Source organism: Lepidothrix coronata, unplaced genomic scaffold, assembly GCF_001604755.1.
Source record: "Lepidothrix coronata isolate B3197 unplaced genomic scaffold, Lepidothrix_coronata-1.0 Scaffold60, whole genome shotgun sequence".
Classification (NCBI taxonomy): domain Eukaryota; kingdom Metazoa; phylum Chordata; class Aves; order Passeriformes; family Pipridae; genus Lepidothrix; species Lepidothrix coronata.
In genome coordinates, this window is record NW_016690240.1 from 5033259 (window position 1) to 5055594 (window position 22336).

General features: G+C 37.6%; 1 protein-coding gene across 1 annotated transcript in view; it reads left to right on the forward strand.

Moving 5' to 3' along the window:
• COL4A1 (collagen type IV alpha 1 chain) overlaps positions 1-22336 on the forward strand; it is a 133816-nt gene that overhangs the window by 79134 nt on the left and 32346 nt on the right. Inside the window, exons 11-30 of the mRNA XM_017817331.1 lie at positions 405-440; positions 967-1008; positions 2502-2591; positions 3251-3286; positions 3433-3492; positions 5645-5689; positions 5916-5969; positions 6416-6457; positions 7643-7736; positions 8398-8433; positions 9937-10101; positions 12009-12104; positions 13039-13122; positions 13857-13927; positions 18269-18460; positions 19318-19486; positions 19833-19925; positions 20023-20127; positions 21647-21744; positions 22048-22198. Coding sequence (XP_017672820.1) covers positions 405-440; positions 967-1008; positions 2502-2591; positions 3251-3286; positions 3433-3492; positions 5645-5689; positions 5916-5969; positions 6416-6457; positions 7643-7736; positions 8398-8433; positions 9937-10101; positions 12009-12104; positions 13039-13122; positions 13857-13927; positions 18269-18460; positions 19318-19486; positions 19833-19925; positions 20023-20127; positions 21647-21744; positions 22048-22198 — 1759 coding nt within the window. The remainder of the gene's footprint in view (positions 1-404; positions 441-966; positions 1009-2501; positions 2592-3250; positions 3287-3432; positions 3493-5644; positions 5690-5915; positions 5970-6415; positions 6458-7642; positions 7737-8397; positions 8434-9936; positions 10102-12008; positions 12105-13038; positions 13123-13856; positions 13928-18268; positions 18461-19317; positions 19487-19832; positions 19926-20022; positions 20128-21646; positions 21745-22047; positions 22199-22336) is intronic.

Sequence of the window (22336 nt, forward strand, 5' to 3'; positions counted from 1 at the left end):
ACTCTTGGAGAGTATTTTTGTGGGGGACAGACTAATTGTGATTCCTCCTGTCTTCTCTTCCCCAGCTTAATTTATAAAAAATAAACTACAAACCTAGCAGCCAGACCTAAACCCAAATGTTTTCTGAGATTGTTCTTATGGGTAGCTGCAGTAAGGAGTACCATGGAAGCAGGATATCAACCTCTGTTATTATGGTAATTAATGTGATATTGCAGACAGATTCTCTTTGTTGTTATTTTTTATTCTAAGTTGTTTTTATTCTAAGAATTATGCATGGTAACAGAAAAAGACTTTTTATCTTGGTTTAATTAAAAGATTTTCCTTTTTCCTCTTTTCATAGAGTAAGGCATTATTCCACCTACTGTAATGTATGCATATGCATGCTAAAATATATTGTCTTGTAGGGTCCCCCAGGGCCACCAGGACTCCCAGGTGAGAAGGTAAGAGTCTTTATTATAAATATTAAGCCTATCTGTTTATTTATTTGACATACCAAATTCCGCCAAGCTCTGGAAACTAGTGATCCTAAAGGAGTGGGGTTTTTTTTTTTGGAGATCTATTTCTATGTCTTAATGGACATCATAAAGAGAGATTTTTAACACTTTTTTTCAAATTTTCTAGCTCTGTTATCTCATTTGATGAAATCAGTAGTAATTACAACATTCTATGGTTATTTGAATTCATTTTAAAATGTAAAAATTTTCACAAAAGTGTTGGGAAAAAGAGCATATTGACAGTAAAATTATCTGATAAATTTCAATTTTTTGTCACAAGTTGCTGTGATGGCTAAAAAAAGGGAGGTTAGGACTTTACTTGTTTGTTTCACACATGCATTCTAAAGATATATTCTGTCTTTATATTCTCTCTTAGTGTTTGACATGTACAAAATACTTTCATATGTGTATATATATGCATGTATGCACTGCTGATAGAGATTGACTAAGTGTGTATAATTTATGTTTTCAGGGCTACATGGGCTTGGGCTTTCAGGGTCCCAAAGGTGAAAAGGTAGGTCTCTATTTTTGATACTGTTTTAAATAAAGAAAACTGTTGGAATGAATCAACAGAGAAAATAAGCATTGTAATTTTTGGAAGACTTGAGTAAATCTGTAACTTACACCTAAATGAATGAAAGTCATGAACAGTCACAGAATTTGTTAATGTTATACCTGATTTAGGTCACTATCCTGTTTTCCAGCTGTGACTGGAAAACTACTTCAATTTGAAATAGGCAGAAACATTTACTCTGTATATTAGGACTCACCATGAGATTTTTTTGAAATCAATTTAATTCCGAGGGTTGAGATTTAATGTGCTGTTCGTAATGATCATAATTCATTGTGATAGGACTCCTGTGGGCCTGTCTGCCTTAGTTTGGTTTGGTAGTGTATACATTTGAAGCAGAACTTTCAGTTGTCCCCTTTTACTGTGTTTTGCCACAACTAGGAAGAGGTTTCAGAGCACACAGATGAATTTACTTTTGAATGAATCTAAGCCAAAAGATGTGCTCCAGGATCCCATTTATTCTCTTACTCAGCATCAAATGGGAGGTAATACATGTGAGGTTTAATCTGTCACCTCTCACTCTGAGAGGTCTGGGCCAAAGTGCGTTGTGTTGTGTTTCCAGGAGCCAAGAACTGCATGCAGTCAAGGGCTATTCAGTAAATTCATAATATGTTTGAGCACTTCTCCAGAAACTTCCCATGACTGTCGTTGACAGAGGGCTTTTAGAGTATAAGTAAATTATATTACTTAGGTGGGTTTGTTTTTTTTAATCTACCACCTTATTTATGTATTTTGAGCCACGATATTCCCAATGGATAGAATTTTTTGTGACATGACGCATAGTGGAAATGTTAGCATGAAATTTACTGAAAAATGTTGGTCATAGAAGTGTGTGGAGATTTCCTGTACTCCTCAGGTTTGTCTTTAGCAAAAGATTAATGGTATTGCTGTGCATTATTGCTTGATAGAAATGTATCGAGCCTTTTTGGGAGGTGTTTCACTGTAAAAGATAGTGCTTTTGCTTTATATAAGGAGATGAGATTCTGACCCTGCAATGGGCACATACATACTAAAAAAGTATGATCCACAGTTATCATCTTGAAGCTGACCTTTATGGACAGTTGTAAAGCTGATGGAACACTATAAACTTTGATTAACATTTCTGTTTAGGCATTGACTTTTTATACCTGACCTCTTTCCTCCTAATCTCCTTCCTAAAGTAATCACTAAAAAACTTTTGTACTATTGTTGTAATTAATTGGATATGTTCCTGATATTCGGTGTTGCTATCCCTAAGAGTAGATTAAGAGATCTTTCTCTGTCTGTAACTATGTATGTAATCCTTTCACTAATTTTCCTGAAATAAGAATTTTTTAAAAACACAGCTATATTTTTAAAAGCAAGTGGCAGTGCTCTTTAATGTCATTGGTCTTCATAATGTTTGATCTCAGAGTCATGCTGTTTTCAATGGACTATCCTGGATTTGCTGTTGACAGGGAGAACAAGGAGTAAGGGGCCCCCCAGGACCTCCAGGACCAGCACCACATATGAAAGAAAAAGGGAGTGAAATCATAAGGGGAGAAAAGGTGAGATGTTAAATGATTAAATGTTAAATGACTTCTTATACTCTTCATTAAAATATGATCAATAGGAATTAGCAAACAAAAGTGAAACAGGAAAAAAAATATGAATTCACCTAGAGCAAATTTTTCAAAAATTTCTTCCTCTTTTTCATCATGCATGAATTTTGAAGGTCATTCTAGAAGTCTCTCTAAAAATATATGATAAACGGTAAATGCATCAGTAATTGCATAAAAAAATGCAATTTTTTTATGCAGCAGATGACTTTCTGAGGAAGGAAGATTGATAAGCACAGGATATTATAAAAATATTCTAAAAGTTTGAATTAAGTAGTAAGTATTGGTTGAAGTAAGTAGTAAGTTTGAATTAAGTATATTCGACTTTTCATATACAGAATCACATTCATGAAATCTGAGTGCTAATGAATTTTTCAATTATTGAATTATACAGTCTAAGCAATATATACTAGTAAAATAAACTAGCTTAATGGATTCACATTTTGTGTTTGTCAAAATTCTTGCACATCCTACTATTAGACATAGTTCTTGAAATGGAGAACAGGATTAAATGTACTTTTGCTGGTACGAAGCATTATTTACAACCTAAATGAATAATGGTTAAGGTTTTGTTTACTAATACACCTTTTTTTTTATAATTTCATTAGGGTGATCCAGGTGAAAAGGGTGAACAGGGAATCCCAGTGAGTACTGTGTAGTTTTTTTTGCTACTATAAAAAATTGTAAAGAATCTGATAATGGCACTGAATATCTCTACAGCTATTAGATAGAAGTAAATTTACTTTGGAATTTGACAGTATTTTTAATCTGGTGAATATTTGTTTTCCAGGGATTGCCAGGTTCAGGCTTCAAAGGAGAAAAGGGTGAACCCGGAAAGCCTGGTCCACGTGTAAGTATACTTAACTTTATCAATACCATAATTGCAGTTTTATTGTATTGTTTCCATGAGCTGATTAAACTTAGTAACCATTAGTTGAACAGCAAATTTGGTATATTTCAAAGAAGCAAGTTTTGCTGTAGGACAGGTGTAGAAATGAAGGTAGTAATAACATGCAGTAATATCAGTATGTAACATGTTTCAGATTACTAAAGACACTCAACAGTAGCTCGTGGTGCTGAAGGCAAAGGCAAAACTCCCATGGATCCCAACTGAAGCAAAATTAAGTCATTCCAGAACAGAAGAAAAAGCAAAGCAAAACAGATCACTCTTTTGGAGTGACTTTAGCTAAATGGAACATGTTGAATTTATTTCACATACTCTCACATGCAATCAACAAAATAATCCTGCTTAGCCTAAAGGTACAGTTCCTTACAAAAGCAATGAATAGAGCAAAAAGTTTAGGTGACTAAAATACTTTTGCTTGCTGGTTTCTAGCCTGACTTTGGATACTTGAGGCCATAAAGTCTATTACATTTGCCTAATCCGACCTATATCATATAGTCTCATCCATACAGCTTCTGCATGAGTCATGCAGTATCTTTCTTAGCTGAGCTGGTAGCAAAATTGTACATTTTCTACGTTCAAATGCATCTAAAGTAGTATAAGTTTCTCAAATTGTGGGTCTTCCTAAACTGTTAGGCCCAGCACCTCTATAGGCATTGGATTGTACTTCAATCTGAAAAAGATAAAATCTCCCTTTCTACTATACTTCAAAGTCAGATGTTCTATTATCCTATCAGTAAGGATATATGGTGGGATTATCTTTGCTATCTCATATGTATTTTTATTATTACTGTAAGTGAGAGCTTGAAGCTGGAAGAATGGAGAGATGTTGGCTTTGGAAACTAGAGCATCTGAACTTTTAAAAATATATTTTTCAGTTTCTGTTTCCCTAAAGGAAGTTGCTAAGATATTTTATATATAATTCTTCAGGAAATCATAGCTACTTCTGAAATTAAGATAAGGCTTGAAAGATGAGCAGATGTTAAGATCTGACATTCTAGTTAAATAGAATTAAACCATATGATTAATTCCAAGCACAGAGTACATTTGAAGATTCTCTTGGCTTTGCAGATCATAGTTTTAATTTGTCATTAAAACTTACTTGTAACCCTTCTTTATAAGACACTATAGTTGCACATTTCAATGGTGGCAGCCTTTTCATGTTTGTTGTATTATTATCCTTTAATTGCAATGTTTTAAACAGAATTTTTTTGACCTAAACTGATGGGATTACTTTTTAGACTGAATTATATGCACTGTTACTTTGTGTATTAAGTATATACATTTTCTTGAGTTTATGGGACAAATTCATACTGCTTATGCTACACATACAGTCTAAGGACACCAAATAAAAGCCAGCTTCCAGAGGGTTAGGCTACAAGCTGATGTGCCAGTCCTTTTCTGGTGTAGAGGAAAGGAATGCTGAAAAGTAGGTTAGTCCATCTAGGTCATTTGTCACATATCTGTTGATTACTTCAAGGGAATCTAATCCCCTCTGTAGGTTAACAGAGTGGTCTGATAATTAATAATTTTGTTCTGGAGGAGGGAGCTTTAGATTCTAATTTGTCATCTGCCATGTGATTTGAAATTATAGCTTTCAATGTAAGGAAAGTGGTTTTTACCACTAGATTACCACATGATCTGATTACCACAAGGCCTAATACTCTCCAAGCCTTCTGCTGAAACTGAACTACCTAATATCTACGAGTAAAGGTTTTGTGAAGCTGAAGAGTATATATACATAGAAAGGGATTGCTATGAAGGGAAAAGATTTTGGGTCTGGTTTCAGTTTCTTGTGCTGTTGATATATTTTGTCTTGAAGTCTCCTTGACAGGGAAATCACTGTGTTATTCCTGGATCTGGTAATAGATTTGCAGGATTTTATTGAATTTGGCATCTTGTAGGGTGTTGGATAATATAAGAACTAGGCTTTCACAATTTGCCTGGTTTGTATCCTGTGGTTTGTTAGCTGCATTAGCACACTTGGATTAATGCACTGCAGTAGTGATTGTTTTGTTCTAGTATTTCATCCACAGTATTTAGAAATGTCGTCTATGTGGTTGTCTGTTTAAGCAGAGTGGAACTTCGTGTTTTACAGGGAAAGCCTGGAAAAGATGGTGAACCAGGACCAAAAGGAGAACCTGTATGTATTTTACTGAATTTCCAGTACTGTTTTTTGCATTCAAAACAAATGTGTATTTGTCTGTGTATTAAAACAGGTTGAAATTTTCTACCCTCCTGAATTATTTACTTAAAGTTGTTGCTTTCAGTGAATTAGTGTCTGGTTTGAAAATTTAAAGCTTTGATGCTGCCGCGACTAAGATCCATCTGTATTTTTATCTTCTGGTTTCGCTGTCTTCTACACACAGGGTTTGCCTGGTGGGTTTGGGATTCCAGGACGACCTGGGGAACCTGGTACAAAGGTGTGTAGTAGCAGCTTTTGATTCCCTTCACACAGAATGAGTTAAGATAGATGTGCAGTAAAGCAATGACTGCACATAAAGCAATATTAAGTTGCTAAGCTGCATCATCACTAGGAGAAGTCAAAATTAAGTTAATGTAGGTATACCTGATTTAGATCTCTTATATGAATTGATTAATGCAGGCTTTATTTTCACAAGCTCTTTGCCCAGCCGATATATGTAGAAGTGTACTTCCCTAAAAACTCCAGTTTCTTTTTACATTGTGCAAACCAGTACAGGCCTGCAAACAAACCATTTACTAATACTGCTTGTTATAGTGATCCAGGTACTTATCATTTGGAACTTGTATGATCCTATATTGAATTGTTCATTTGTTGAGGAAATCCAATTCTGTTGGAAAAAAAAATCTGATCTGGATTTAAAATGTAAATTCTATTTTGATTTAGGGTGACAAAGGGGAGCGAGGTTTTCCAGGACCTCCGGGAAGAGTAAGTAAAATAAATTTGTGTTTTATTTGAAACCTAAAATAAAATTAAATTTTGTGAAAGTGCTCAAACAATGAGGGGAAAAAAGAGAGACTATGCATGTTCTCATCTCATTCTCAAAAGTCACATCCTTATTTTTTCTCAATGGAAAAAACTGAATACAGTTTTTTAAAGTATATTTGAAATTTGGGAAAGGAGCTCTTGAAGAATATGAATTTCAAACATTTTGGACTATGAAAATTATAAGCATTGTTAATCAATAAAATATCCAAAAGAGAGTTCAAAAGAGTAAGTCTGTCAGCATTGCAGTTGGTTGTGGTTTAACTGCAGCTGACAATTAAGTACCACACAGCCATTTGTTCACTCACCACCCCTACCCGAGATGGGATGGGAAGGAGAATTGGAAAAAGGTAAACCCCATGCCTTAAGTATTAATTGAAATAAAGTTAATAATACTAATAGTAGTAATATTAGTAATAATAATAATGAAAAGGGAGATAAAAAGAAGAGAGAGAGGAATAAAACCTGAGAAAGACAAGTGATGCACAATACAATTACTCACCATGTCCAGTGAGTCCCCGAGAGCAATCAGCCCCTATGCACAAGAAGAAACCAGGAGAGCAGTTTGTAATTTTTTTTAACACTTCAAATAAAAAATAGGGTTAGTCAGCAGCAAATAGATCATTGATGGTGCTGCTTCCCCAACATGGGGAAAAATTCCCAATATTTGCTAATTTGATTTGAAAAATTGTACATGCTTCATGAATATTTTATTGTAAATGTTAGTATCTTACATATCATGCTCAGATCAATGTTAGCAGAAATTGCCAGAACATAGTATTTTAAAATTACAGGTAATACAAACCAGTGCTTAGACCATGTTGAGATTTTTTGGCATCATTCTTGTTGAGGAAGATGCTATAAAAGCTCTCCACTTAATCCTGTGACTCCTCCTATGAAGGAATTTTGGTAGAATGGGAAATATTTATTTTCTGTGGTAAATCCTCAGCAGCTACAACCCTCTCACAGCAGTTGTTGTATTATGACTGAAATTGCAAATATAACCACAGCTGCTCAAAATTGTTATAAAACCAAATGGCCTCTGTACCATCAGATCAAGATGGGGAAGATACAAATGAAGGCACAGTTGCACATTTCTAGTGTCCTAGTCTTTGTCCTGTGATTCAGATGATAGATACTGGACCAGTAGATACCTTTGGTGAAAAAGGAGACCCTGGAGTTTCAGGCTTGCCTGGACTGAAAGGTCAAAAAGGTGAAAAAGGTATGTATTTTGTTTTGTCTTTTTGATTAAGTTATACTTTTAGTTTTCTTACTAAAGGAAATTAAATTTGTACTGTCTGTGAGCTCAGTAGCTCTGTATGACAGTGTAATGTTCCAGTTATTTATTTAATTGCTTTCAGGTTTTTACCTTTTGTAGTAGCTTGTAGGACACTTCTGCTTCTCATCTTAACTAAGACTGCCTTTCAGTTATAGATGAAAAATGATAAACAAGAATCTGTTTTTAATGCAATTAAATAATCCAGTGAGATTATTTAAGAAATATGGAAATCAACACAAACTTAAAGAGGATAATAATGCTGAGAATCTTGAGACTCCTTTATGAAAGTCCGTAGCCAATTTTTAATCTTAAGATTGATTTGCATAATTTTTAAAAGTCTTCAGTAAACAGAAAATCAAGCATTCCCTTTCCCATTTTCCCCATTACAGACTTTAGCCTATTTAAAAATAATCACTAGAGAAGTTTGGACACAGCAGGGTCTTTTCCTTGAATATAGTGCTTGCAGATATGTATAGATTATTTAACTTCAAATTTGATTCAGAATATAATAGCTTGAATGTGAATTTAAATAATATGGGCTAAAAGCTCACTCTCAATGGCATTGGTGAATTCATTGCCTAATTGAAAACTTCTCTTCCTAAAGGTTTCCCTGGTGCACAAGGAATCCCAGGACCTCCAGGTATGAAACTATGACCACTGATTTTTTCACATTTTTAATGTATTCTTCTTGGGTGAAGGGTCCTGAGAGATGTTCTCCTTAGCTGCTCCTTACTGAACACCCAAGCAATGACTTCTCCAGCAGTCTAATCATCCCTGTAGACCCTCAGGTTTTCTTGTGTCTTTTATGTGATCCAGTCTTGTTCTTTCTGTAGAGCCCTGATAACTTTCTGCTGAAATTGAAAAAGTAGGGTACATAGTCCATCAGAGATAGCCCAGAGAGCACAGCTCCACTGGGCAAGAAGAGTTGTTAAATGTGAATATGTGTGTGTGTGTGTGTGTGTGTATACCTGAGTATGTATACTCATATGTAGATCATTTGTTTTGCTCTCACTTCAGCTCTATATGTGTTTGCATAAATATACTAAAATAAGGTTTGCAGAGAGAAATAATAACAATATTTACTAGATCAAAGTAATTCCTGAAGGCTTCCTTCTTTTTTTTGGCTATGTCACTTGATCAATAAAAGTTATTTCTTTTGCCTGCAAAATTTGCCTTTTTCATAGTCTTAACATATTCACATCCATGATGATACTGCTTTTATGTATCATCATATACGTATGAGTGTTTGAAGTAAACCACGACATTTGATCTTTAAAAATTAAGCAAATAATCCGTGGAAACCCAATTCTAGCACATTCTGCAGTGATACTATTACCTCCTTTACTCTCATTTTCTATCTTGACAGTGAGCTAAATAAGAAATTAATGTGAGCCAGGGTCAGATAGTTTCTAGGAAATTTTTCACAGTTTAGGGTGGAGATGCTATATACTGCAGGCTGTAATTATAGCTCTTAGTCTGTCATTACCCTACAGAAATGGAGATTTCTGTGACTTTCATATCATCCTGCAGTGTTGCAGAAGACTCAAAATGGTTTAGTGATGAAGTCTAGTGATGAGTTGTGAACTGAAATAAGTCAGTATGAAGACCTGTGTGACTGTACAAATAGTTAAAAGGAGATCTTTAGGTTTTTTTCTCTCTGTTTAACTGCTTGTCTTTACTGGCTGTTGTTTGCTTATTATTCCTACAAACTATTTTGGTTATAATGTTCCTGAAATCTGCTGGCATTGTTGACTACTTATTTACTGGACTTATTAGATGTGCTCTCCCTTTCTAGGTACGTTTCAGTTTTGGTTTATTATGAAGTAACAAAGTGTGTAATAGTTTCTAGGTGTAATAGCTAAGGTGACTCCTGTGCTGACACTATTTGCTATCCAGCAAAAGTGAATTCAGCTAAATCTCAGGAAGGCACTTGGTAGAGAGTAGATGTGTTTATCTAGAGACCTAACAGAAGTGAGTAACTCAGCTGTAGTGAGTATATAATCTCAATTTTTTATAAATCACCAGTAATTAAAATACAGTCCCTTTTTTCTTTTTCTCTGAAACCTCATGGAAGCTAACGTGTTGATAGTGTTGTTGTCTTTTCATTTTTCACTTTTTCATATACATTTTACTGTCTCCAAAGGTCGACCACTTCCAGACAGGGTAGGATCACCTGGTGTCCCTGGAGAGAGAGGTGAAAAAGGTGAAAAGGGTTCTCCAGGATTCCCTTCACCTGGAACGCCTGGAAGAGATGGTTTCCCAGGTCCCCCAGGGTTGCCTGGCCCACCAGGACCTCCAGGTGTAACAGGTGGGTAAAGCCCTTCCTTGCTTTTCACAATGAAGTCTCAATAATGCCCATAAAAAAAAAAATGAGACAAGATTATAAATGCTATAATCAGGATGCATGTCGTGGAAGAAACATACCTAAGTTGTTGACGGACCAAGTAAAAGCTGTTCCACAATGCAGGAGGCCACTTGTTGCCTTACTGGGACAAGGATTCTTTGCTAAATAAATGTTTTTAAAATTTCTTCAGAGTTCGCTGTGGACTGTTCCAATATAACCAAACAATTGACCTTAATACATATTGGTTATTCCCAAATCTTCGTTCGTGAAGCCTAGCCATGATGATGATTATTCTATCCCGTTGTGCCAACCTTGAAATATTTGTAGATTTCCAATTAAAAAAATAGCAGATGCTAATATTGTTCTTAGTATAGCTTTTAAATATCACAATTCACAAGTCTGCAGTATCAGTCTTTGTAACAAACTGAACAGGTGTGATAACTAGTCTGCCAGAAATTTTTATTGTAAAATAAAACTATCTTAGGGGATAATGCAGTCATAGAAAAGCTTGGGTTGGAAGGAACCTTAAAGACCATCTAGTTCCAACTCTCCTGGTATAGGCAGGGATGCCACCCACCAGATCAGGATCAACACATGCTTTATAGAGGTAAATGAAAAGCTAGTAGTGATGTGACAAATATAATATTAGTAATAATGATAACAATATTACACAGCTATGTTTTATGAGATTGTGATAAAGCAATTTGAAAGAGAAAAATGTTTTGGTTTTTTCTGCAATGAAGCAATAACAAAAGTACATGTGGAAGTGGTCCATGATAATTAGCTCCTTACAACTGATGTTTGTAACTCTTTTATGGAAATAAAACTTTTCCTATAGGTGATACTGATATTGTGAGTTAAATTGACATTTCAACATCAAGAATGATATCCCTATTACAATACTTTAGGTACCTTAAAGCTATTGAAAGAAATACTATTCTCTATGGAATTGCTGAACCAAAAATACTTTGTTTGAAAACCGTTGAAGATGCCTGGTTATTGCCGTGTTTGCCAATGAAGCAGTACAAAATCCAGTATGTAGAATATGGAATTAAATAGCTAAATCTTACCTCATCCTAAAAATAAGAGCAATTTCTGGTTTTCATGCAGCATGTTTCAGTCATTGATTAATTCTTTTCCTTCCCGAGATACTTCTTTGGCTTTCTTCAAGTGCATAATGGGAAAGAATTTGTTTTCCTTTAAATATTGTTTTCCAAACTTCACATTAACATTTTGACTACTGGATTTGGCCAAAGTGATGTCATATTATATTGGGCCAGAACCTGTGTCATATCCTCAAACAGAAGAAGCATAATTTATATTCTCATATCAAGCCTGAAAAATATTCTCATTTGTTACCCATTTCAGTTCCTAACATATTAGGTTTGTTGTTTTCAGGAAGCTGACATGATGAAGTTAAATGATGTTAACAAGCTGTTGTTGACCTAGAAAGTTTCCTAAAATATTGAAAACAGAAGTTGGGGTACCAAAACCCTAGTTAATGAATTTCTTCAGAACATCAATACTCTCCATTCTCCTTAGGGTCAAAACAACAGTTTTTCACCTACAGTACTTTTCTTAGCCACAGCTTACAATGAAAATGGATTTTGTGTGAAAGTTGTTTGTAACCTTATTATGGCAGAGCCTGTCTTTTCTCTCTGATTCTCAGGGTTTCTTAAACGTTATATATGGAATCAGAATACAGACTCTGAGTTAAATTTTTTAAAGTAAATAAAATAAAAGAGTAAAGTGCTATACTTACTTATCACTCTTCATAGGTAACATATCAGCTATGACATTGCATAAATGCAACCCTGTAATGGAAACTTGCACTTGTCAAAACAATATTCTTTATTTTATTTCCATTGCAGATGGAATTGATCAGTGCCAGCAGGGAGAACCAGGTGCACCAGGTAGTCCTGGACTCCCAGGAAGAGATGGATTTCCAGGAGAAATGGGAGAGAAAGGTAATAATATTTTAATGTGATTGTTTTCTTATGCTTAGTACCCTGGAGCTTGGGTATGTAAAGAGGCTGGGCCAATTAGACTGGGTCCAGAGAAAGTATACTTAAAGTTAGTTAAATAAATAGTTCATGGACATGGAATACATTTCTTGAGTCTACAAGAAGAATATTGTGTATTGAGTTGCATGACACAAACTTCTATTACAGTTCACTTAATCTCCACATTGCTAGGAAGAGATAAAGGATGGCATGGGGCTGAAAGAGGAGCTGGAAAGAAGAAAAGGGTTGAGTATAGCCCCATGAAGTGTAAATTGAACTGTTCATTGCAATTTAAGATGTGAATTCTGAGACGAAGAATTAGAGAGAGGCAGATGAGTTGGGAATGAAAATGGTTTATGAATCATTGCCATGAATATAATTGAAGATAAAATTGTAACACCTATAAATAGGACTGTCGACCATGTGTTTTAGCAGCATTGAATAAATGGACATTTAAAAAAATGAGCTGTGCTCATTTACATGATGATTGATCCTTCCTAATCTCATTCTGCTTGCTGCTTTTCTAAATGTGCAAAATTACACTGACTATAAAGTTCTCCTTTTGCTGCTTTAATCTTTTTATTTCCTCTCTTACCCACTGAATATTTCTTTTCTTATTTTTTATTCTTTTCAGCCTGGTCCCTTTTAACTGTTCTGTTAAATATTATCCCTAGGATAAGACTTATGTTGATTTTCATGCCACTCCTTTAAAAAAATTAGAGAACATCGATTTGCCAACAAATTCTCTTTGAAGCATGTAATTAGTAGTAGCACATTTATTTTTATTCTTTCTACATGAAGTGTAATAAATTGACATTTGCCCCTGAATCTGTCTGCTTGCTGTTGTCTTAAATCTTTTTGGTTTTATTCATTTGCTTTGTTGTTTTCTTTTTTTCAGGTGACAAAGGTGAAGCCTGTGCCTTGTGTGATAAAGTGGGACCTCCTGGACTTCCAGGACCACAAGGGCCACCAGGTCCAGCAGGTAAAAACTCATTAGCTACCTGAAAATGAGGTACATAGGCTAAATTTTGAAAATGCAGCATACATGATAAATTTAACTACTTTTTGTCCCACTAATCAAATTGTTAGTGAAACTAATGAAAGGGGGGTCCTATTTTTGACCTGACTCCAAATTTCCAAAACAATCAACAAGAATTACCAAGGAAGCAGAAACTGGCCATAGTGAAGAATCTTTGCAAACTGTGGTCCAAATATTTTCACAGATGTTTGTGAAAGTGAAAAATAATGTGGGAACCATTTGCTTATGTGCCCAGGCTTAACAGTGACTCATACATACATTCCCAATTCCAATATCAAATTTTGTGTCTTAAAAAAAAAATAATTTTTCTTCTACTGTGTGAGAGAAGTGTCACATGCAAAAAAATATATTATACCTCATGTTTTTTCTAGTGTGGCTATTCAGTAACATTAATATGAGTTAGGTAGTTTGAAGACTGCATTGGTTACATGATAGGTCTAAATAGTAAGGTGAATTCATTCCTAAGTCAAATGAAACATCAGCTTCTGAGTTTATGAATGCTGACGTGCAACACATGAGCACATGAATCCAGAAAACTTCACTGACTTTAGCAGCATTATGTTGATATAACTGGGGATGGAATGAGACACTTTCAGGGTCACAAAGAATTCACATACAATGAGCTATTTGTATAAGCATGTAGTAAATAAAACTATATTTTTTGTCTCTCTGATAAGGTTTTCCAGGTCAATCGGGTTTCAAGGGAGAAAGAGGCTTACCTGGACTTGATGGACTTCCAGGGGTACCTGTAAGTAATGCCTTGCCAAATACTATGTCTTACTAGGAATGTGATCAAAAAACATGTGATAATCGATGTATCAGTAAACAGTTCTGTTTAAAAACAGACCAGTGCAAGAATATGATAAAATTAACTATGCCTAATAAAATAAAGCAGGAAGCAGTGGGGTTGAATTATGAGAGTACAAAAAAGAGCTGTCAGATATTGGGTTTATTTCTGGTTTTGCTCATCATGTGAACTCAGCGGGACACATAACCTTCTGTCTGAGCAAGCTAAGCAGCGGAGTTGGGTTAAGAGTAGGATTTCACAGGAAACAGATGCAGATTCCCTGACCTTCTTGTGGATTGTTCCAATAACTCTTAGCTGTTTTAGTACATATATATTGAGAGAGAGACAGTGCCATCTAGTGTAGTGTAAGCAATCTAATATTAGCATACAGCCCGCTGTGGCAGTTTTTCTGAATTTTGAGTAATAGAATCATAGAATGTGCGGAGTTGGAAGGGACTCATCAGGACCACGGAGCCCAACTCCTGGCCCTGCAGAAGACACCACAAGAATCACATGATGTGCCTGAGAGTGTTGTCCAAATGCTTCTTGAACTGTGTCAGGCTTGGTGCTGTGGCCACTTCCTTGGGGAGCCTGTTCCAATGCTCAAAGACCATCTTGCTGAAAACCCTTTTCCTGATATCTAACCTAAACCTTCCCTGACTCAGCTTTATGCCATTTCCTTGGGTTCTTCACTGGTCAAGAGAGTGAAGAGGTCGGTACCTGTCTTTCCGCTTGCCCTTGTGAGGATGTTGAAGACCCCAGTGAGGTCTCCCCTTGGTCTCCTCTTCTTCAAGCTGAACAAACCAAGTGACCTCAGCTGCTCCTTATACAGCTTCCTTTCCAGACCCTTCACCATCCTCATGGCCCTCCTCTGGACACCCTCCAGCAGCTTAATGTCTTCTTTATATTGTGGCACCCAAAACTGCACACAATGTTCAAGGTGAGGTCACACCAGTGTGGAGCAGAATGAGACAATCCCCTCCGTTGACCGGCTGGCGATGCTTTGGCTGATGCCCCCCAGGACACAGTTGGCCCTCCTGGCTGCCAGGGCACTGCTGACTCATATCCAGCTTGCCATCCACTAGGACACCCAGGGTCCCTTTCCACAGCGCTGGCCTCCAGCCTCTCATTCTCCTGTCTGTGCAGAAATTCAGGGTTGCTCCATCCCAGGTGCAGAATCCGGCACTGTCCCTTGTTAAACTTCATATGGTTGATCATTGCTCATCTCTCTAATTTGTTGAGATCTCTCTGCAGGGCCTCTCTGCCCCTGAGGGAGTCAACAGCTCCTCTCAATTTAGTGTCATAGGCAAACTTAGCATTCCTTCAAGTCCTCTGTCCAGGCTGTTCATGAAGATTTTGGGAAATGTCTGCAGTATTCTCTAAAACACAATTAGTTGGAGGAAAGCTAGGTCTTTTGAAGAAATGAAGGAAGTCAGTGAAAGCATCCTGATATGATTACTTGTAAATTATGTTGACGCAGAGCAACATGACTCTCAGTAAGGCCAGATATCAGAAGCAGAACAGCCAGAAGCATAATACTTGTCTAAAATGTAACACAAATTAATCCTACATGAGCACTGTACTACCATAACTACATTTGATCTTGTCAGAATCCACTTGAGTGTCCCTAAGTACACTGTGGTTTCCTGTCCAAACCTACCTCAGCATATACATTCCTGTAGTATAACATGAGTTTTGACACTGTTCCTAGTGTGAGTAGACTGACTCTTGCCAGACCTTTTCTCCCCAAAGCTATTTCTTTCCTTTCAGCTGATCCCTTTTGGCAACATAATTTCTCAGTGACATTCATGTGCACTAGCTTTAAAACACACTGGAATTATGTAAGCTCCCTTCATCACCAGTAGTGAGAAAGAGGTCACCTTCAGAAGTTAAAAACCCCCACCTGTATAAGTTTGTTACTCAAGGAATCTATTTCCCTCTGCTGAATATAAATAAAGCCTAGATGCCTGAATTCAGTCAATGAAAGTTCACTAAGATGGAGTCCATTATCTATGTCCACCAAACAAATAACATTGTATTACCCAGTGACTGAATGTGCTGTAACATCAATGAAAGAAACTCAAAAAAAAATGAAAGGCATCCTAATGTATTTAAGCTTTTTTGTTGTCTAGCATTTGTTCTCAGCACATGTTTTGCCACACCCTTATATTTTACTTTTATTGCCTCTTAAGTTCTGTTCATGTCTTTATTCAGACAAGGACTGGCTGCTGTTCTGAATTCTTTTAAGCTTGCTTTGTTTCACAAAGTTCAGCCACGTGGTGATCCAGCATATAGTTTAGCTTGGAGAAATTGCAGAGAAGCCAGGCTTGCAAGCTAATACTGTTTAAAGCCATGCCAAAGCATCAGAGTCTGATCCGGAACACACCAATACTAATGAAAAGATTACCATTGGCCATGTTCTGGTTGAGGTTTCTGTGAAAAGCAGACAACCGTAAGGAGCGGACATCGTCCATGAAGTTTTTGCTTTACTACCTTAGTGAGTAGCTCTGATTCACTTGAAATTATAGAGGCTGTTCCAATGACAGAAGTTCATATAAGTCCTAGAAAATATGTAGGGGAAAAATTGAAATTCTGAAAATCCTATAGGTTTATCAGTAGGTAGATAATTTCTTTCCAGGAGAGCTTACAAAACTATTTTCTGAGCATGTGCATAATATTCTGATAGTACCACCTTACTGGTTGTCAGTTGTACAAAATCAATGAATGTTAATAATGAAGAAAAACATGTATTTGCATCAGCTGAATGTCATGAATGAACTACCTGGGGAGAAGCTTTCAGCCTTCAATTAGCCTTAGCTCTTGTGTAAGTAATATTTTAGTTTTGTATAAGATAATCAATTCAATTTTGCATACAGTCAATATATTTGATGAATATTATAGTTGATTTAAAAGGTTTTGAAAGAAATGAAATCATGCTTGGCCTTGTATAAACCTGCAATTTTGGCTAAGTTTGTTTTTTTCATACTGGAATAGTATTATTTTCCTGTATTAGTACTGCTTCTGCTACTGTGCTGGTTTAAAGGTAAACTGGCAAGAGAAATGAACCCAACTCAAAAGAGATTATGAGTCAGAGTTACAATTTAATAACAATAATACAATAAATACAATTATATGGACAAACAATTAGTTTTAACCCACAAAACCCAGATGTATAACCCAGCACCCTGGGGCACAAACAGAACGGTGTTCATTGGCCCTCATGCTGAGCCCCACATGGTCCCCCTGAGTCCAAAGTAAAAGGAAAGGAAGACTTGTTGGTGAGAGTGCTGGTTGCAGTCTTGTCGAGGGTGGTGATTGCAGTCTGGTCAAGGTTCTGGTCCTCCTCTGGATCCGACAAGTGGGCCCAGAAGTCCCAAGACCCCAAGATTATATACACTCAGGCTGCAGTGGGAATGCCCAGTACCTCCCCCAGGGTGGAGAGTTCCATAATGGGTCATTGTGAATCGTCAGATATTTTTTGAATTCTTGGTGGCCCATTAGCAGACATGACCCCTCAGGCTGGGTGTGGAGGTGTTAATGACTTCCCAGAGGGGAGTTATCACACCTGAGTCATTGGTGTGAGGATAGGAACATCCTCTTATCTCACAGGCTTCTGAACACCCAGCTTTATAGCCTGAGGGGTCAGGTGTGCTCTGGGCAGCTGCTGCAAATGGTCTGTTGTTAACAGTTTCTGGGAAATGACATAGAGGGTGTAGAATACACAGTTTGAGTTACACCCACACAGTGATGAACTGGTCCCGGCTGATCTAACTAGGACAGCTAGTATTAGAAATTCTCATAAAAATGCAGGGATACTTTTGTTGCGTTTGTATCAGGGAAATGGGTTCCACAGTGTTAAAAGAATTCAGCATTTAAAGGTTGGGGCAGACACTTTAAGTCTGAAAATGCTTTTTAAAAAAGTCTCATTTACCTTGATGTTGATACTGTATTAATATGCATGATTGAAATCCTGTGAGTAGTCTACAGAAAATTCAGAGTAGTTTTCTGATGTCATGGCCTGCAGTTCTTGTGTAAGTGGTGTAAGTTTATATGTACCATCTAAAATGACGTACCTGTGATATAATAGATGACAAAGTGGTTAAGACAAGAAGATTGGCATTAATTCCTGATTCACACTGCTATGTCTTGGAAAATATTCTCATTTGATTCCTCAGTCAAAAACTTAGTGGTTCCCTTGATTTGGGGATATATTTCCCTTTAATTTCTGGATATTTGTTTTCTTTTGTATCAGTTGAAGGGTTTGTAGAGCAACTAATGACATCTGAATTTATAAAATTTCAGGGGCCACCCGGCACTCCTGGACTTATGGGCAGCCCTGGGGCAAAAGGAGAACCTGGAGATTTTACTTATGATACTATCCTGAAAGGTGAAAAAGGAGATCCTGGTTTCCCAGGACAACCAGGTATTCCTGGAAGAGAAGGAAGACCAGGAAAAGATGGATTTCCAGGTCCACCGGGTCCAAAAGGAGCACCGGTATGTTTGTTTGTTTCTTGATGTTTACATATTGTCCTACTGTGTGTTTATTTATGTTTACATACTGTCCTATACATTCTGTCTTTCAGATCAGAATTCACAAGCTTTTGTACCCTATAATGCTTTATGTTTATTGGCCTCATTCATTTTTCCACATCTTTTCCTTACCTTGAGTAGTACATTCTTCCTCAGAGGGAGATTTCTTTTTCACTGGAAATAGTGAGGAAGACAGTCCTTCAACAACAGACTATTTCGGAGTTAGATTTTGACCATTTCTTTTTACATGTCATGCAAATAAGTGATCTGACTCAAATGCATTCAGCATGGCTTGTTACTTCAGGACTATAGAGCAAATTTGTAGATGTGGACAACAGTTTTATTCCTTTCGCCCTTTCTCGCAGCTTGATAGTGAGTACTAGTGCGAATGATCTGGCTGACTCTTGGAGATGATTGAACAAATGCAGTTATCCCAGCTGAGATTAAGACAAGATTCAAGTCTGTTCTAGCGTATTTTTCTCCTGGTAGAAACTAATGCTTCAAAATCCTGCACTAATAGAGTTCAGCTAATATGGATGTGGATGTGGATGTGAGTGTGGAGCTCACATCTGCTCCCAGATCCACCACTGGGAACATGGTGTACATGGTCCAGTTAGCTGCATTACACACTAGGTATGATTTCCATGTGCTATTCCACGTGGAAACTAGTTCTGTTTCCATTGAGCTCAGCAGTAAAAAATCTGCTTTCTTCAACATTACAGACACCTATGCTAAATCCAAGTTACAAAATATTCAGAGAGGATGATGTGTTCTGTCTTGCCAGTCAGGCAAGAAGTACACTTACACTTTCCAAAAATTAGGGTACAGCTGGCTTGAAAGGAGAACGTGGTCCCCCTGGCCAGCCTGGATTCCCTGGAGTACGTGGTGAAAGAGGTTTTCCTGGCCCTCCTGGGATAGGTGCTGCAGGGTTACCTGGTGACAAAGGAGACAGAGGCTTTGCTGGAACCCCAGGTTTACCAGGCCTTCCAGGTAATGCTATAGTGTGCTTAAAAGATATATAAAAAAAATTTTAAAAAATTGTGCCCTTTACATGGTACAGCTTAGAGGATCACCAGAATTTAAGACTTTCTAATTTAAATCTGTGTTTGCTTTCAGCAGTATAATTGCAAATCTTTGAGGGCAAGTTTTCTTGAAGAATTTTCTAGGTCAAATGGAATGGTTTAGGTTCATCCTAGTTTTCTGGTGAATCTTACACAAAAAATCCTTCATAACAAGTCACTTGTAATGGTATGGGTGAACTGATATTGCTGGCTAGGTGAAACTCCATTGTTTAATTTCATCAGTTCCTGTACTTAATACAACTTTACATTAACAGGAGCAAAGGGTGAAGCAGGACGAACTGTATCACTCCCTGGACCTCCTGGGGCAGATGGCCTTCCTGGGCCACCTGGTTTCCCTGGACCCCAAGGTACAGCAGTCAGTTAATCTTTGAGTGATATCAGAATGATTCTATTCCTGAAAAGTTAGCCTTTGCATTTACATTTGTCTTGTTTTCATTTGCAAAGGTGACAAAGGGAATCCTGGGCTTCCAGGTAGACCTGGCCTACCAGGAGAAAAAGGTGCTGTTGGGCAGCCAGGTATAGGATTTCCTGGACCTCCAGGTCCCAAAGGTAAGATAAAGTTATCCATCTAACAGAGCTGGTGTAACTGGAGTATGGATGGAGGCCTATGCTGTCATCCAGCCATGGCTGCATGCAAACTGGGAGGTGCAGCTGAAGAACCTCCCTTGTGAAAGCCAACAAGCACCACAATGAGCATTCATTCGATGTACACTTGCTTTGTGCGGTGAGGTGGTGCAGCTACAGGCAGTGCCATAGCTAGTGCCAGAATAGAAAATGATATAGTATAGCATCTTACATTGCAGCAACAGAGGTTGTTGAGAGATGGCCCTTCTGAGAGATGGAAAACACTGTGTGTGGTGGGTCAAAATAATATACTGACATAACTTGTAACAGTTTTGGGCCAGACCTAACAGCTCTGCTGTGTCCCAAACAGCTGAGAATGGTTTGGCTAGGATTCCAGCTGACTCAATATTAAGTTTAGTCTTCCTTCCATGGCCATTGACAGGGTATGCATGTAACTTAGAGGGAGTCTAAATGTTCATATTCTAGTTTTGGATTTTTCTAAGATGTATTTCATGGTGCTGCTGCTCATTTAGGACTAAATGAGCTGTCAGCAGCCACCTCAAACACCAAAATTCTTGTGTGTCTTCATTATTTGCTATGATTCCACACACCAATGAGCTGGGAGGGTTGGAAACTTAATAAGGAGAAATGGCATATTTTCCCCTGTGACCACCTCTAGTTCCTCTGAGACTGCATTGGAACAATGCAGAACAAAAAAAGCCCATTGTATCTGGAAAAGAATTGCTGTATGCACTTTGATGCCAGCAAGAGAGGAATGACACATCAAATACATTTGTTTCAAAAACCCTTTCATGAGCTCAGCTCTGTCCAATGACTTTACTGGGGCTTAGCCTTAAAGTTGTATTTCCCACTCCCTGAGATGTTTGCCTGTGAGAGAAGCTTCATCTGAACTTATTGAATGTGTGCTGGTGTTGAGTGCTATCTTTAAGTGATTTGCAAAATGTTGTAAGTATTCCATCCTGCATTCCCAAGGTGCAGTTCATGGGCCAGCTACAGCACAGAAACCTTCTGCATGCAACCCACAGTGGGAGGTGTAGGAGATGTCACCAGATATCTACTGAAAAAAAGGTGTTGATTCACAGGATTTTCTTGTGCATCCCTCAGTCTCATGGCCGACACATTAAATCGTCTTTTCTGATGAAGACTTTGGGAACCCAGTTTTGCAGACTGGATGTTTTTCCTAAGGAAGATGGGAGATGAACCCCCAAGGCTATTCATTTAAGAGGAGACACTCAGCATTTATTTCTTCTGGGTGGTTGTTTCTCATCAGAAGCCAAATGCTGTATGAAGCTCAGTGTTTGAATCTTTGTTGGGACATTTGAGTCCTGGCTTCCCTAGAAGTTTGACATAAAAGGCTACACAGGTCTCTTAACACCTCCCTGCGAGGATATGAATAGTTCAGTTAGAAGCTTGAAGAAACAGCAGAGGTCACTTACAGGCAGAGACAGTAATGATGTGTGTATTGTTTTGTTTTGTTTTATAGGTTTCCAAGGTCAGCCTGGCTCACCTGGTCTGCCGGGAACTCCAGGAACCCCTGGCCTGGATGGTTTGCCAGGTGTTCCAGGTTTACAAGGTCAAAAGGTAGACGCCAGCTGCTCATACTGTTATCTGTGACTGGCCATGTTAACAGGAATGTGTGCAAAGATCCTTCTCTTTAAAAACTGGCCAAACTGTCTTTCATCTTATGTTTCCCACTGTGCATGCAGAGGAACAGAGTAGATGGATGAATGCTTGACATTAAGGCTATAAGGATAACAGCTCTTCCCTGAAGTCACGTATAGAGCTTTATACAAAAGCTCTACACTGCATGATTTAAACACATTTAGTTAATGATATACTGGTTTTGATGTATTGATTCCTAATCTATTGTGTTTCTTTGGCTAGGGTGAGCCTGGTATAGGTCTTCCTGGCCCTAAGGGATTGCCAGGGCCTCCTGGCCCAGCTGGCATCCCTGGGGAAAAGGGAAGTCCAGGACTACCTGGCTTACGTGGCGAGCAAGGCTTTCCCGGAATACCTGGACAGCAAGGATTCAGAGGTAACATTGCCAGAAAAATACAGTTCTGTATTTCTATTTCTTTTTAAAATCACTCCCCTGTAGACGCAGCAAAAAGTCTATTCATCACTGAAATATCCTACTGATATCTTGGGGAATTGCCCATTTTCCTATCCTTGT